Here is a 16,701-nt window from a genome sequence, read left to right as displayed (position 1 = left end):
TACGTTAAGTTAACGTAGTAAGTTAGTTACGTAACGGTAAGTTAATTATACTACTACTTACTTACTTTAGTTTAGTTAGTGTAGTTAGTTTATTATTATTATTATATATATATATATATATATATATATATATATATATATAGAACGTTTCACTTGTATGAAACGTTTGTACTTAACGCGATTTTCATTAACATCTGTTCGGTAGAGACATTCGTCTCGATCCGCGACTTCTAGCATTAATTTGTTATCAACATGTATATCTGTACACATAAACATGTGAGCGAATCTCATTCGAATGTGATCCCCACTATGATAAGGGAACACTTTCGACATCCTTATATGGGCATCCTTGAATCTTCCTGAATATAGGAGAGTCAATATCATTATGATTACGTATTTAACAAGAATAAACGTGATATTCGTCGGCCTACAGTACTCGATAAAGCTTTTGACATTGTTCCAAATCGATTCAGGGAGTGATTAAAATGCCATTTTTTCTACGAAAGTTTTCATAGAGAAGTTTCATTTTTTTATTAGCCTTTCGGAAAAATTGTCTCAAATTTCGGTTGATGAAACGCTTCTTAAGGACCTCGTGCATGAAAATCCACGAGTGACTATTAGAAAACTCGCCGACACTCGACATAAGTCCATCTCCACCGTTTCAATAAAATTATTCTTTGAGTAAAAATTGCGTTCTAAACTAACAGAAGATTTGAAACGAATTTTCCGAACAACCTAATATTTTTTTTTAAAAAGAACCGATAATGATGTTCTTAATTCTTTTGACGTCGTACTTAAATTGATACATATCACTTTTATTCTGTTCTTTTATTTATCAGCGAAATTTTTAATTGGTCTATAGAATAGAACAGGCCAATTATAAACCATATAATTACCAAAAACATTTTATGCAAATTTGAGATATAAATACATTTATAATTTTAATTTTCTTATATATTTTAATCTTTTGATTTAATTTCTATAAAAATTAATGTCAAAAGAATTAAATATTTTTATAATCCGTCAAAGCTGGGAGCTTATTTTGAAACACAGGAAAATAAGCAAGGCAAAAGTACTACTAAAATATTCAGCTAAATAAAATATATAAACGTACTGAAAAAGAAGGTGTTCTTTTAAGATGATCGTAAAATTTGTAGCGAATTTATGACATATTTGTAAGAGATGAGAAATTGTCAAAATGGCATTTTGTTTACTTCCGGACGTTTTCACGCGACTCCATTGTCCATGCATAATTCAAGCGTCTTTTTCCTAATCGAGTCGTCGCCGTCGATAAATTAATATCATATTTTACTAACATGTGAGAGGCCGTGTGACTATATGTCGTCGACATATAATTGACGCATGGCGAACGGGGAGCTTTGTAAATAAAGTATGCTTGCGCATAGCATATAGTTCGGCTAGCAGAAGGCCCGCGCGATTTCTTTTTATTGCGAGATATATAGTTAGTGTTATGTATCTATATGTGTCTCACGTTCTGTCTGTCTGTCTTTGTATGTACCTATATACATACACATACGTATGCACACGCACAAAAATTGTGTGTAACGTGTATACATATTATAAATACAACGTGCTTGTGTATACTCGCAAAGGTAACACATATCGAATTGTTTCCTCCCAAATTCTGATGAACCTCGGATCGCGATAAAACAAGAGACACATATTTTTTATATAAAATCTTCGCCACGGATATGACGAATTCTTGTAATGTATTCGGCGTATCCTAATGGTTGTAACGATCGCAACATATCAGTGGATTTGAAGAAAAAAAATTTAATATTTCATCGTTTCTTATTTTTCTTAAAAACGGTTAACGTCAAATTTATTCCTTATACATAAAAGTTTTTTGAAATTTTTTATATAGCGATAATCTCTTTCTCTCTCTCTATATTTAAACCAAAAATTTTTTCCGATGTACAGATAGAATTATACGTTTGTCTGACAAATATCGAAGTTATGTAGATATTGAAAAAGTTATATTAAATGTGATAACAAAAATATAAAAATGCATTACAAACGATATATTCTGATAGGATCAAAAGATATTTTATTTAACAGAAAAAAATGTCCAATACTAATAGAGAGATGTAACAAATTTGCAATAAAAGAGATTAACTTACAATGCTAGATTCCCTTGAAAATTTTCCGACGTTCATCAGAATCAAGGTATACGAAAAGTTGTTGCCTCTTGCTAGTACTGTATTATATAATACGACGTGATGTGTGATGTGAAGTTGATTTTGGCGAGGAAAAGAAGAAGGACTTATAGTGCCGTGTACGTACAATACCCCGTAGTAACAGAGCATTCAGATATGTAATCGCGTTGCTATAATAGTACGTGAGATTTATCGCGAACGTTTTGAAACGCCAGAATGTTGTTCAATTATACGTATATTACTATTATTATAAAACGCTTCTGAACATGTCGGTGTAACATTTATGATTGGCGGTAAAATCTCACCGTATCTCGGTAACGGATCTTTAAAGTATCTCGAGACATCTTTAACATGCTTTTTATTTTAAACATTGATACATTCCGTCGCGTATTTCCACGATGTACTATCAACTGAAAAAGCATTTAAGATTTTTTTTCCAAGACACACCTTGACGCATTCCGAATGCATTCCGAGATTTCATTTGTCTTTTATGTATATTGTCTCAGAACGCGTACAACGACGAATGAGAATATTAGTGTTGCAAATGATATTTTTATGGTCTAGATTGACTGCACTTTATCGAGCGAAATCGACGGAAATCCACGAGTCATTAAAGTTTTACCATGGATGCAGATTTTACTGCCGAGATAGCTTCATGACACAGTAGCTTTGTTAACTCAATACCTCCTTGCGAGTATTGCTATTATCGTAATTGTTAGGATTCCCGATCCTGCGTAAACATACCACTAACAGCGTTAGCAATTTCAAAAGTGTGATATTTTTTTAACATATCCTTGGGAATTAAATATTGGAATCCAGATTGACGTTGATGCAAAGTAATTTTTATTAGATCGCGCGGAAAATTCAGGGAGGATGAGAATCATCGTAAAAATATGTGTGCGCGAGAAAGATTGCTGTGTTGCTTATACAAAATACTGAGATTGTCCTGACATAATGTATATCCGTTCTTTTTTTTTGTTGTGAAAACTAAGAGAGAAAATTTTTTGTCGCTTAAAAATATTTCTTTTTAATGCGATTTTCAGCGATTATATCGTGCTCAAGTATATACGTGTGTGCACGTTCCTTCTCGATTAATTATAAATCTTTTCTGTTTTCAAAGCGTCATGTGTTAAACGTAGAGGTTCCTCTGTGTATTTTGTGTGTGCTTATATAAAGCTGATGTTAATGCCATTCGTGAAATAACATTTGTGACTTTCGACTTATTTAAAACAGATCAATGTGCTTTGCCAAATTATAGCAGTCTCTCTCTTTTTATTACATAATTATTCAAAACTCAATTCAAGTCTATCATACCACTTAGGCATTGTATTACATCCTCTTTATGTCCTTTTCGATTCAATTATGTTACATTCGTACGTTATAAGTTATTCCTCATAATTTGCGACATCAGTAAAAATGTTTGAGAGTTAAATGTTTAATTTTTATTTTTATAGCAGAAGTAGCAATATATTTAACCATTATTAATGACTTTATGCCTTTATTGAGCAAATATAATCACAAAAATGATAAAAAGTGTGTCTCAAACTGTAAAATTTTTGTATATATAAATCTTATAAAAATAATGTTAACAAAAATCATTCTTAATATTGATCGGATATGTTTACATGTTCTCAATTAGAATTTAATTACATTTTATTAACAAAACTTTTAAAATTTATTTGAGAACTCAAGAAAAATTATACACATATATGGACAAACGAAAGTGATATAGCGTATCTTTCTGTGTTCGTATCATTCAGAGACGAACCAGCCAAGGTGAGCAGCATCAATTGGAGCAAAGCACATCCTTTTCGTTGTATCGTCAAATCAGGACGAGTTTGAAGCGCGGTAGCTTGAACCACGTTGTGATCATGAGGAATATGCAAAGGGCATTAAACATTCGTCGAGCATCATGACGCACGCAGAGTTCATCAGAATTAATTTAAATTAATGTTTCTTTGCAATTTTCTCTATCTGAGATTTTGCGAAACTAATGACTTCATTATATTGTAATATGTACATAAAATGCATCGATAGGTTTTTTGAATCTTCAGATCTGAAGTATGTCACATCACATGACGTTGAAAAATGAATTATTGATAATTTTGTCATAAAGTTGATTAGATACAAATAATGCTAAATGCAGAACGCATCGTTGAACATTAATTAGATATTTTAGTGATTTAATATTAATTTAATATAATCTAATCTTTTAATATAATCTATCTTTAATATAATGTGATATGAAAACGAAATATTATATGATGAATTTACAATTTTGTTTTAAACATTCTTTTTTATAAATAAATACAACAGTAATACAATTAAAAAAGCATTTCTAATTTCAACAAAGTACAGTAATTTAGAAAGTAAATTAAAAATTAGTACTCTGTAAAACTTTAGAGTAAATCTCACTCTTAAAGATTGAGAAAACTAAATCTCTCTTTTTCAAGACTGGCTTAATTTTCACTCTTTAGAGTGAGATTCCACTCCGAAGAATTTAGAGAAAATATTAGTAAATATATTTGTACAAAATTTTATTTTTATTTAATATTATCATACTTTATAAATTTAATAATATTAATATTATTATTTATAAAATAATGAATGATATATTCAGCTTTAGAAAAAGTTATGACTAACAATAAACGCATGTAATTCGCATAATCCTGTATAATACATAATAATGCGCACTGCATTTATATCTATTCTATCGGTGAAGGAACGATAATCTCGCTGAGAATTAAAATTAAATAGAAATTTATGCTACAGATATGCATAGTGTTTTTAACTGTACAAATGTGCCAAGATTTTGACAAAAGGCAAACTTGCCAATATTTTGCAAAATTTTGACAATAATTTGATGTAGACACGTGTCTGTTCGTGATTTATTAATCCACGCGTCTCTTCCATTTTTGCATTTCTTCGCTATTATATCGTTTCAATATAAGATTCTTTTTAATACTATTTGAATTTTGTCCGCTAATGTAAATCAGCAATTCGTTATATTACGTTTAATTAACATATTAAAATTTAATAAAATACTATCACTTTCCTAAAATTACTAATATAATTCTAAAAACATGCTTGTGGTTAATTTGTGGCAGTATTTAATGATTTTATTGATGATATTTTTTTTTAATTAATTTAATTTAATATATGTTTTTACATTACTTTTTCATATACATAAATGTAGATTCAATCAAATTTACAAAGTAGTCAATTGGTTTTCAAAATTTGCGCCTTGTAAAACGAAAATAATGTATTATTTTGTAATATAATAATTTATTATGTGTATATCTTCAGTGTCTGTGAAATGTCGAGGAAACTATATTTTCTACCATTTTTTTTAAATATTTGCCCCAGGATATCAGTTCGCATTGTGACTAAAATGATTTGTTAGGTACTCAGATAAAATTATGTACACAGCATGTATTATATTTGGAGAATTTGGGATGGAAGTTGGGTTGAGAAATTACGTGTGTACGGCAATCGATAGCGATGGACTAGCTGTACCGATTTTGAAACTTAAACACTTCATGCATTAGATTTAAACGAGATATTCGATGCTTTTTCCTCTTGTTAAATAATCTTTGACGTCAATGTTATTAGAAGGAGTGTATTATCGACCGAATTCATGATGCCTAGTCCATTCCTATCTGCCTGAAATTACATAATAATTAGTTAACAGAGCGATCGTTCCATTGTGTTGTCACGAATGAATTGTCACTTAATCAAGAATGTTCGGCAATATATAATATACGTATTATTGATATTATTTAAATAAAGTAATTATTATTATTCTTATGATTGCTGCTGTTATCGTCGTCGAATAATTTACAATATTGGCCCTTCGTATATCATTGTATTCTTTACTGATATATTTTCCTTTGCTAAGAAATCGCATGTTTTTTCCGACATTGAATCAGAATGAAAAAATATTACATTATCAAGATATGACTCTCTCTCTCTCTGCTAAAAACACAGAAGCCTAAACTGTTGAAACGTTTTATCGTTATAAAATATTAAATCGATCATCTTAAAAGAATTAATGTTTGTAGTATTTTTATGATCCTCCCTCGGTCCACACTTTATTTTTGTTTTATTTTATCGAGAGTTTCTTATCCTGGTTTCTTTATTTGCTCCCTTTCAGACTCACCTGTAGACAAGTGAACACGGAGATAATTGTAAAAAAAAAAAGTGAAAAAAGAGCGAGACAGAACTGATTACGGAACATGACTGGCCTGACGGGCAGTTGGTGCATTTAGAAATCTCTGGAAATAATATGAAAGAGGCATTAGGATTATTAATGTAAGTTTAAATGTAGCAATAAGCAAATGTACTCGGATTTGTACGAGGTGTTGCCGATGCATCCCTTTACACCGAGAGAAAAATTAGTGCAATTATAGATTCTAATAGAATTTTTACAAGACAATTAGAAAATATAAGTACAAAATTAATGAAAATATATTATTAAATTTAGGCAACCATAAATTATTATAGGTTATCAGCTCGAGAAGAGAGATTTTCCTCTCGGTGTTTTCTGTTATTTTTGTTGTTCATAAAACCCCGAGAAGGTCTTTATTTATTTGAAATTATTGATTTTATATAATCGTTTAGTTGAGTTATCGTGGATTATAAATGTTTAATAATTTTGATTGAAATTTTGGATTTTTCAAAAATAATCCAAAAAATATTTTGGAAATGTGTCATATATAATTTCATAATAATATATAAAAATTAAGGCAATTTATTTATAATAACTCTCTTGGATTTTTCTGAAACTGATCGACTGGAAAAAATTGAAAACACGTTTTTCGAGTCGATTGCCTCGATCTGCTTTCGGCAACGAGTACGCTACTTTTAAGTTATTTATTTATTTTTGCTACCGTTCGCTGCCTTAAACATCTATTTAAGGAATTCTTACGTGATTATCGAATACACGCAATGAGCATCATTTCCGGAAGTCTATTTATGAAGCTTTCACATTTCTATCGTCCTTAGAATAGATCCTTCTATCTAAAAATCTTTCCTTTTAATCTTTTACACTTTCGTGTATATATAATTGTGTGCATGAACTGTCGTGAACAGCGGTGTTTTACTTATGCAGATCATTTCATCAAGGTGCGCATTTTATGCTTAAGATGGTTTGTCATCTGATAGTGTGCGCATTTAGATACATTGAGACGTGTCTAACATGTAGATGCGTTTTCCGCCGGAAGTTATATCCGCGAATCGTGGATGAACAGAGATCGTGAGTGCCGAGATAAGTATAAATTGCACTAGAAAATATTAGCGAATACTAGCAATTACCTCAATAGAGCCTGGCATTGATATTCTAATGCGAAACTTGCCTCAATTTCCACGAGTTAATTGTCATAACAGGCACAAGTTTTTGCTGCATTTCTCTGCCAATATAAAACTATCGAATTCGTCATGTTATCATTCCATATGTATAAATAATGCTTTCTGGAGAGACATATTCTTGCATAAATCTGAGTGACCTTATCTAAATTATAAATAATATTGGTTAAATATAAATAATAATGGTAGATAGAAAATGTATACCTTATCTAAACATAATTTAATGAAGTGTAACTAATTTAGAATTATAATAATATATTTTCTTTTATATACATATATATATATATATATATATATATATATATATATATATGTGTGTGTATTTATATTTACATATGTTTACGTATGTATATATATGACTGTTAACAAAAGGATTAATTCGGAAAACATTCCTTTTCGCACTTACGATCTCGCATGTTCCGATAGTCGTTCGAATTTCGCTTTTTGCATCATCGCAAACGAATTATACGGTTCTTTCGTGTTTCTTGTGAATGCAGTATTAAAATTAGATGTTTTTTTCGAGGAACAAGAAGCGACCGTGCGAATATAATAATATAATTCACGACAGCGGCAGCAATAAAAATAATTTGGAAATATATAGTTCGAATAAATTTAAATTATGTAGAAAAGAAATTAAAATCGCTAAGGTATAAGCATAATAATGCAGTGATCGAGAAGAATAAATGAGAATGGTTATTGATTTCTCAATAACATCATGCTGATTTTTTTATCACTTTTCTTCGCTTTTAATTTACTATTAATTCTATTTTAAATAGTCGCATACAATGTATTTGAGATTAAGAAAGTAACCATAAAATTGCACATAAACTAATCCGACATGATGAAGAATATATCATTAAATTATAAATTATAAATTATACTATTAAATTATAAATAATATAATATATTTATTAAAATTATACATAAATTATATAAATTATATCGTAAAACTTTTTTTATAAATCCATTAAAATTGGAAAACTATTTAAACAGCTTAATACTGTTGTTTTTATAACTTAATTGTTCAATTGTTAGCATGACACGCGAGTATAAAACACATAGAAGTCAATAACTGTACGCATTATATAGCAAATTTAATAATATAAAATATTAATAAAAAGTTAGATAATAGAGAGTATCAAAGAATCTCATTATAATTTTATGCATCCCCAACGTACGATTCAATAATGGTTGTAATCTGCGATATGGGTGATATTATTGTGAGAACTCGGCGCTCTTGAAATGTTCAAGTGTTCGCTCTCGATGTTCGTTCTATACATATTCACAGAAAGATATTATTGCAGCTGTGAAAAAAATATATTTATGTATACATATAAATGGTGCACTTATCTAGATATAGATATATTAGACAAGATATTCGGCAACAAGCGTATTTTGTGAATAAAACAGTATTTCTTATTGAAAAAAATATAATAATCTTACTCGACGAAAGCGTCGACATAATCTTTTTAATTTAAGCAAGTAAAACGAAAGATCTGCGACTATCTCAATAAAATGATATTCAGTTCATCACAAATATGCTTATTATCGAACGTCCTCTGTATGCCATGCGATCACGCATGATATTTTGTATTTTCTTTCTTTTTTTTTCTTTTGCGACATCGCGACGTCTCGATACCTCATTAGGCGGATACATTAACCGGCCAACTGATGTACGATAATAGAAAATAAATTATTGTTGCGTCCTATTTATTTATAATGAAATTTATTTTATATATTCTCTGTTCGATTATTAAAAGAATCCCGAATCTGTCCCATTATTATAAAAACGCAAATGTAATATAGCATTATTTATTAACATTTGTAACGTTACGCTATTTATTTGTATTATATCCATCAACAGGTGTATCTTCAGCCACATATATAATTCTTGAAAGATTGCAATAAAAATGTCGCTATCTGGAAATGAAGGTGAGTATATGAAGTGACACGTGAGAACAAAACACAGGAACACAAAAATTTATGTCGTGCATCTCATCACATTCTAACGCACTGGCACAATTTGATTTTTAAACTCTATTCAAGAAGATAATAGCGCAATTAATACGTCATTAAATATTCTGTGTAAAGCCGACGAATTTCGAGTCATTGCAGATCATTATCGCTATTATGTCAATTAGAATTATCCTATATAATAACGTTGAAGAAAAAGCTGTCGGCGAAATTGACAAAACACAACGGAGCCGGGGCTAACAAGACGATGACTCAACTTATCATATAAAGGCTTATGTCGATGAGGAATTAGGACGGAGTCTCTATCTATGCGGCTCGCTGTAACATATTCTGTATATGGTAAGTGTTATTGTGTTTCGCAATATATATATATATATATACGTTAATCTATAAACAAATCTCTATAATGAGGCTGCTGATTTGCTATTGAGAGATCAATCGTTCGAAGTATATTAAAAATATATTGAATAGCTTATCTTCGATTACGGTATTTCAAATATTACATTATTATGCAGCACTCAATCTCGCATTAAAATTATTTCCTTAAATTCTTAAAGACCCACTTCTCGAGTTTCACATATATTAAGCGATACATTTGATAGGAAATGAACAGTTATAATTCAGGAATAATTCTTTCATTAGAATCAGTAATTATCAGAATCCTAATAGGTAAGTAGTTTTTCTATGCCAAGCGATACGATGATCGCGTTTTCCTAATTTGTAACGGACAGTAATCGCGTACTTTCTTAAGTTATTCGTGCTAGTTTCACCCGCAAATTGTATCGCATACAATTATACAATGAACGATAAGCTCCAAAAACGATCTCAAATATGAAGAACGGTATGAAAATAAATAAATTAATATTTGTACAAAGAAATAAGGAATACATGGAAATAATGGTTTTGCTGAAGTATCTAAAAATTTAGGTCTGTAGATCTGAAAATAATTTTTTGGAATATCAAAATTTGTGTAGGACATATAAATTGGATGCAAAAATGTTTATTTTTTTACAGCATTATCATCACGCTAAGATATTTTAGACAATTATTTTGCAAATTCAACAAAATTATTTGCAGATTTATATTTAATTTTTTCAGGTACTTTATCAAGATAATTCTTTTCATTTCGAACAGCAGAGAACAGCATGTCCAAAATCGGACGTCATTTAGGATATCTTTTAGACATTATCTTGAATCATCTTAAAAGGGTCCTTAAGATGTCTTATGTCTTGATTGATTTTGAACATGTGTGCTGTCTGAAAGATATAATAAATGTACGATCCTTTTTCACACATCGTATTTAATTTAAAATGAAGAATTTATGAAATTATGATCGCTTAAATAGATAAGAAAATCAAGAAAAGAAAAGAGATCGCGTGATGTACCTACTTTTAAGTGAAAGACGCCGATAGCTGCGAAAGTTTAAATATAGTTTATGTATTAAATATATGCCGGTGCGTTTAGATCGCCTCATCGAGCGCAACAGGCAAACGCTTGTATGCGTTTTATTTATTGACCTCTTCGAACGATCAGTTTAAAAAGCGTATACTCGGGCGAGCATACTCGAGCAAGTGCTCGGAGAGACCCAGCTGTATATGAGTCAAGGCTACTGAGGGACCCTTACCTACTTTTTCCTTATATGGTACTGAAACGGACCGATGACTGTAACTGATCAGATATAACGGCCAGATATTACGCAAAGTGTGCGTGACGATTTTTTTGATGATTATTCGTGCAAATTATACGCGGATATTTAATTTATTGACACGAGTTCTCTGTTGCACTATCATGGAAAACAACATTCATCCCGATAAAGCTAGCTATATGACTCAATAACGTCACTCAATTTCGAGAAAAAAATCGAACCGACGATTGACCTAGGTAGATGGAATTATTGACGAGATTATTTCGCGGAGAAGAATTAAGAAAAACTCAGAACGCTATCCGGTGTCATAATGGATCGATCGTGACACGAGTTAACTCAAGGAGATCGAGTTAGGTGGCTATACATTGACCCCGATGCCAAAATTACCAGTGCGGCCGATTCCAAACGCTTTCTTATTGAAAATGAAGATATTGTTTTCTGATGGTCTACGTCAACCTTCTCCCCTCGCTATTGTACTCTCACTCCGTTTATAGACAAATTTCGAAACGATCGTCTTAAATGTCACTCGCATGACCGCTATAATCTTCCCGAAATAAATAAGTAACTTATGAGACAATTGATTATATTTGATTGATTATAATGAAACAAATCTTGATATAAATCAAGATAATAAATAGTAGAGATATTAATAAAGATATGCTGTGTTAATAAAGTGTACTAATAAAAAAATAAAAAAATCATTCAATTCATTTATCCCACATTTATCCTATTTTTCCCCCAATAAAAAATCAATTTCTATGTAAATGCGAAATCAGGAATGTAATTTTACAATAGGGTTCATCTTCCATCTCAAAAAGAAACTTAAACGATTATTCATATGTACAAATTGAAAGCTCGGTAAGTAATAATATTTTATAACTCTCATTAAGAACGATTTCGAATTCGGAGCCATCAGAAAAATACGATACTTTGCGATTCGCTGAAAGGGATAAGATAAAATGGAATAGCTGTGACTCAAATTTGATAATTTGATAATGCTGAGACAGCACGCGTTCAAAATCGAAAGGTCGGTCTTGAAGTTATGATTTTGTCTTGATTTTGGATTATGCGTGTTGTTAGACACTTTTTTTTTAATTTCCCAGTCATCTTAACTGGATCAAAATTACTCCATTTTACGCGATTTTTATGCTAGCCTATTTTCCAATGAGTCTATGAGAATCATCGAGGAATGTCTTCGTCGCAAATGAGCATGCATCATTTTAGGGATCACGATGTGACTTTGACTTTGCTCGAGTTTCGCGGACGCTGGCAGCCGATTGAACTGCTCGAAGTCCAACTTTGAACTTTTTTTCTCCACTCTGTGCTGTTTTCTGACGAAGTGTTCCCGCATCGCTGGCCGTCGTCGAAATAGAGTATTCGGCACACGCTCACGTTCGCGCGTCTGCGATCTAAAGATAATCCGCGGGCGGCGGCCGATGTACGTTTTCAGAGATCCGTATGTAGAAGATCCGGGGGGTACACGGCGGTGTGGTAGGGAGCAGCCTACGTCGTCCTCGACGATCTCGAGGAGCATCGCGAGAAGGTGGGAGCCACGACGAAGCGAGCCCTGAGCGCCTCTCCGTCGCCCAGTCGTGACTTAGCCCGCAGATCGGACGCATCCCGGACGAACGGATACAAACGTGAGTACTTATGCGTGGAGTACCATGTGGTACCCTATGCGTATCAAGGTCGAAGAGAGCCGCGAGAGAAGCCGTCTTCTGGAGCGTGTCACTGACATCCGCGCAGACGCGGGTCGTCCTACATTCTCGGAAAGAAAAGTCTCTTCTAGACGAGAAAAGAAAGAAGTGTGGTATTTGCGTGGTAAATAGTGGCGAGTGACATTAAATGACAGTAAATAGTCGCAAGGACTCTCATGTTTGCCGCGGCAAATTGCTTGATTTTCATGTAAATGTCACTTGCACGTTTATACACATACACGCATTCTCACACATCCAAGCTTCAGCGAATTCCGAACTTGAATAAATACACTCGTGAAGGACGAGTCGTGCGAGCCATGGGCTCGCGATGGGCTCGACTTTGTACGGAGAGAATATTATTAATTCATCACGGAAAGAATTTCACGTACAGCGAAATTGATTGCCTGTGAAAAACGGACGTGAAATCATAATAATCAGATCTTGATTTTAGTGCGCAGAAAAAAAAATGACCTCAATTCGATGACTATCAATTCAATTTGTGCGACTATTATTCATTTTTAATACGTTTTCGAGAGGGAATTTTTTTATAGTTGTTTGGATATATCAGTTAGTGAATAGTTAGTGGATGATTACCCAATTATTGGACGAAATGATAAAAATTTTAAATTTTAAGCTTTTAATTATTGTATCTAAATAAATTCGTCTTATTAAATTTTTATAAATAACAAATTTTTTATAAATAACAAATTTATTTAGAATTGAACATATCATTAAAAGTTTAATATTAAAAATTTTTAATATTTTATCTAATAATAATTGGATCATGTCTGCTACTTGATACATTTATCTTATCAAATTATTTAATGTTAAATTGATGCTACTGTAAAAATAAATTTCAAACAATCATCGAACACAGTTTTCAAAATTATTCAAGACAGAAATAGTACTGCTAAGCAAATTTATAAAGTAATAGTCTGAAGCATTTTAAACTGAAAATATGATTTTAAACTGAAAATAAAATATAAATTTTAAAATAAATTTAAAATAATAAAAAAGGAGAATCTCGTTAAAATCGGGTAAATTGCAAATTTAATTTTCTTTACAAAGATAAAAAATATGAAAATTACAAATAATTTTTATTTTAGTAAGGACACTTAATACATTGAAGATTTGTAATGTTTTTACAACTTCGTTGTTTGAAGAATGATATCGCCGTTTTATGATCTATATATCGATATAGATATCGCTTGGACATAAATGATTACGTTCAGGAAGATGAGTTAATCATCAAATGAACAATGAATGACGTATGTCTATGCGCAAAAAGTGAAGAGAGAAATAACTCAATTGTTGCATCGACATCGAAATTATCTTTGTTCTTTTGAAGTTGAGAAAGAGAGAGAGAGAGAGAGAGAGAGAGAGATTATCGAAAATTATCGTACAATCGATAAATTTAAAGATATAAAAATATAAATTACAAGAATTAAAAAAAAATTGTTATAAAAAGAACGATTATTAAATTTCCAAGGATGTTTCAATTATTATAAGTTATTATATTTAATAAAAATAGCGTTACAATCTGACAGCTTCAATATTCGTCGAAAAAATGAAATTTCATAGAAATGCATCACGATAACGGATCATCGTGAACCGTGGCGGTTGCTACCTTCCGGAACGCAGTGACTCACAAGAATTTTTTTCACGTTCACGAGTAATCACTGTGACTACACAGTGCACAGACTTTTGATCTTTTCGTAATATGGAGACAAATTTCTTTGGCGCGTTCCATCAAGAGTGCTGAGCTAAGCACGTTTTACTCGGAATATAAGCTAACGTTACTGTCGATTTACGATACATGCAAACAAATAAAAAAGAAACGATGCTACTTCGAAATTACATACATATAGAATTATATATATTAATATTTATTAATTAAATTTAACAGCTCAAGAAATATTTGAAATCTTTATAAATAAGCGCATAAAAAATACTCTTTTTTCTTTTATATTATAAAGAATTATTTTGAATATTTAATATTAGTTACTGTTAAATTTTAGAAAACATCTCTTTATTAAAAAAATATATAATAAATCTTTATAAAAAGAGAAATGCATAAAAAAATACCCTTTTATTTTTTTTGCAAAAAAATACTTGTACATAAGAAACTTTACTCTAACATTATTTAACGATATTGTACTTTTATTTCATCCCATTTTACAATCACCGAAACGTTCTCAGTCGCGATACGAGACAGATATCCAATGGTTTGCAATCGATTTTTTTCTCCCGAGCGCGTAATAGGACACCACCGAGTTAAGTCACTCGGTCGGTGCGTTTGGGAATCAGCGCGACGTCCGCTATGCGTAACCCGAAATGGCCTGGCCAGGCAGCAACGAATCTTACCACCCTCTCCTCCTCTTGACGCGTAAAAATAAACCCGTTGGTTACGATACGCGCGTTTTTGGATTCGTGGAACGCGCGTTCCATCAAATCGAATTTTGTGCAATAGCCCTCGAGAGATTCCGTCTTACAACGAATTTTTATCAATGCATCCTCCTTGCTAGCCATGCTCTCGGAATCTTCACGCTTAAAATATTCTACTTGAAGAAAAAGTAAAGACTGAAATCAACGAGCGCGCAAATGGAACCGATCATCTCACAAGAATTTTGTTTCGTCGGAATTACGTATAAATGTTTATAATATGATTACACGTGCATTTAACTCCGCGTTCAACTTCGCAGAATCTTTCGACTAATGTTTTTGTTTCACGAACATCACACAAACTTCATTTCCCTTTCGTTCTCTGCTTACCAGGCATCTCTGATTACCAGCGAGCTCAGAATCTCGCGTATTCTCTCGGTAGAAACAGAGATGCAGTTCTACCATACATGCAATTGCAGTGGCGCAGGCACGAGATTCTTCAAGATTATTCTTTAAACGAATATTTAATAATGCAAACGACAAATTTCGTTCCATTTCAAATCCATTTGTATCGTTCTCAGCAATTTTTATTCTGGGTAGAGAACGCAAAAGTTAATTCATCATGAAAGAGGATGCACTTTACGAAAAATATATCTGAAACATTACTACTCTTTTTAATGAATGAAAGAAAAGAACGAGAAAGAAAATAGAAATCAACTATATTTGTAAAATAATGTAAAATAATGTACGATACTATAATAATAATAGTAACGATTTCCAGAGAAGATAAATAAATAAATATGAGAAAAGATAAATAAAATCAAATTATCGCAGTGCGTCTTCAGTAGTTAGTGTTATCGATATCAGTTGATTGACTCTTCAAGTACAATCAAATACATAAAGTTTTCAACGTATATCGCGATATCGATAAAACTTCGCTTATTGTCTTTATACACAGCAGAGACGCGTTGCGATGGTTTCGTCATTGAAATTCGAACCACGTTTATTATGTGATACCGTTCCATAAAACGGAATTCTTTAAAGTTATTCGTGACTCATCGAGATAACGATTTCGTCGAGAGAGGTGAACCGTTTCTGACATGTATTCTCTGACCGCACCGCAGAAATGTTCCGCCATTTAAGAATGATTTGTATAAACGACCAGGGATGCAGTCGCGACGGATTTTTGTTCTCCCTGTTCGTTCGTGCACGAGGATTGCATACCTGAGCAGCATGACGTCACGAGACGAAAAGAGGCAGCGATGCGCAAACGTTTGATATCGCCTTCCTCCACGGCCCAGGCCCTCCTCAGCGAGGAGCCGGCTCTATAAATAGGATATCCGGTCGCTTGCTAATTATATACCTATGCACGCCCGTTCGTCAAACGGCGAATCCGCGAGAAAGCAAAGTCCGGAATTTTCTTACTTTCGAGAGAGCGCCACGAGAGAATCCCATTTCCGCG

At 32.1% G+C, this 16,701-nt stretch overlaps 1 protein-coding gene across 1 annotated transcript in view; it reads left to right on the top strand.

Annotated features, from left to right (window-relative positions):
• LOC105623690 (phosphatidylinositol 4-phosphate 5-kinase type-1 alpha) overlaps nucleotides 1-4,093 on the top strand; it is a 29,495-nt gene extending 25,402 nt beyond the window's left edge. Inside the window, exon 19 of the mRNA XM_012205072.1 lies at nucleotides 3,938-4,093. Within this exon, the coding sequence (XP_012060462.1) occupies nucleotides 3,938-4,093 (156 nt within the window). The remainder of the gene's footprint in view (nucleotides 1-3,937) is intronic.
• The last annotated feature ends 12,608 nt before the right edge of the window (nucleotides 4,094-16,701 follow it).

Source organism: Atta cephalotes (genome assembly GCF_000143395.1).
Source record: "Atta cephalotes unplaced genomic scaffold scaffold00062, whole genome shotgun sequence".
NCBI classification, from domain to species: Eukaryota; Metazoa; Arthropoda; class Insecta; order Hymenoptera; family Formicidae; genus Atta; species Atta cephalotes.
Note: the sequence above shows the minus strand (reverse complement) of the source record. Positions and strands in the feature narration are given on the sequence as shown.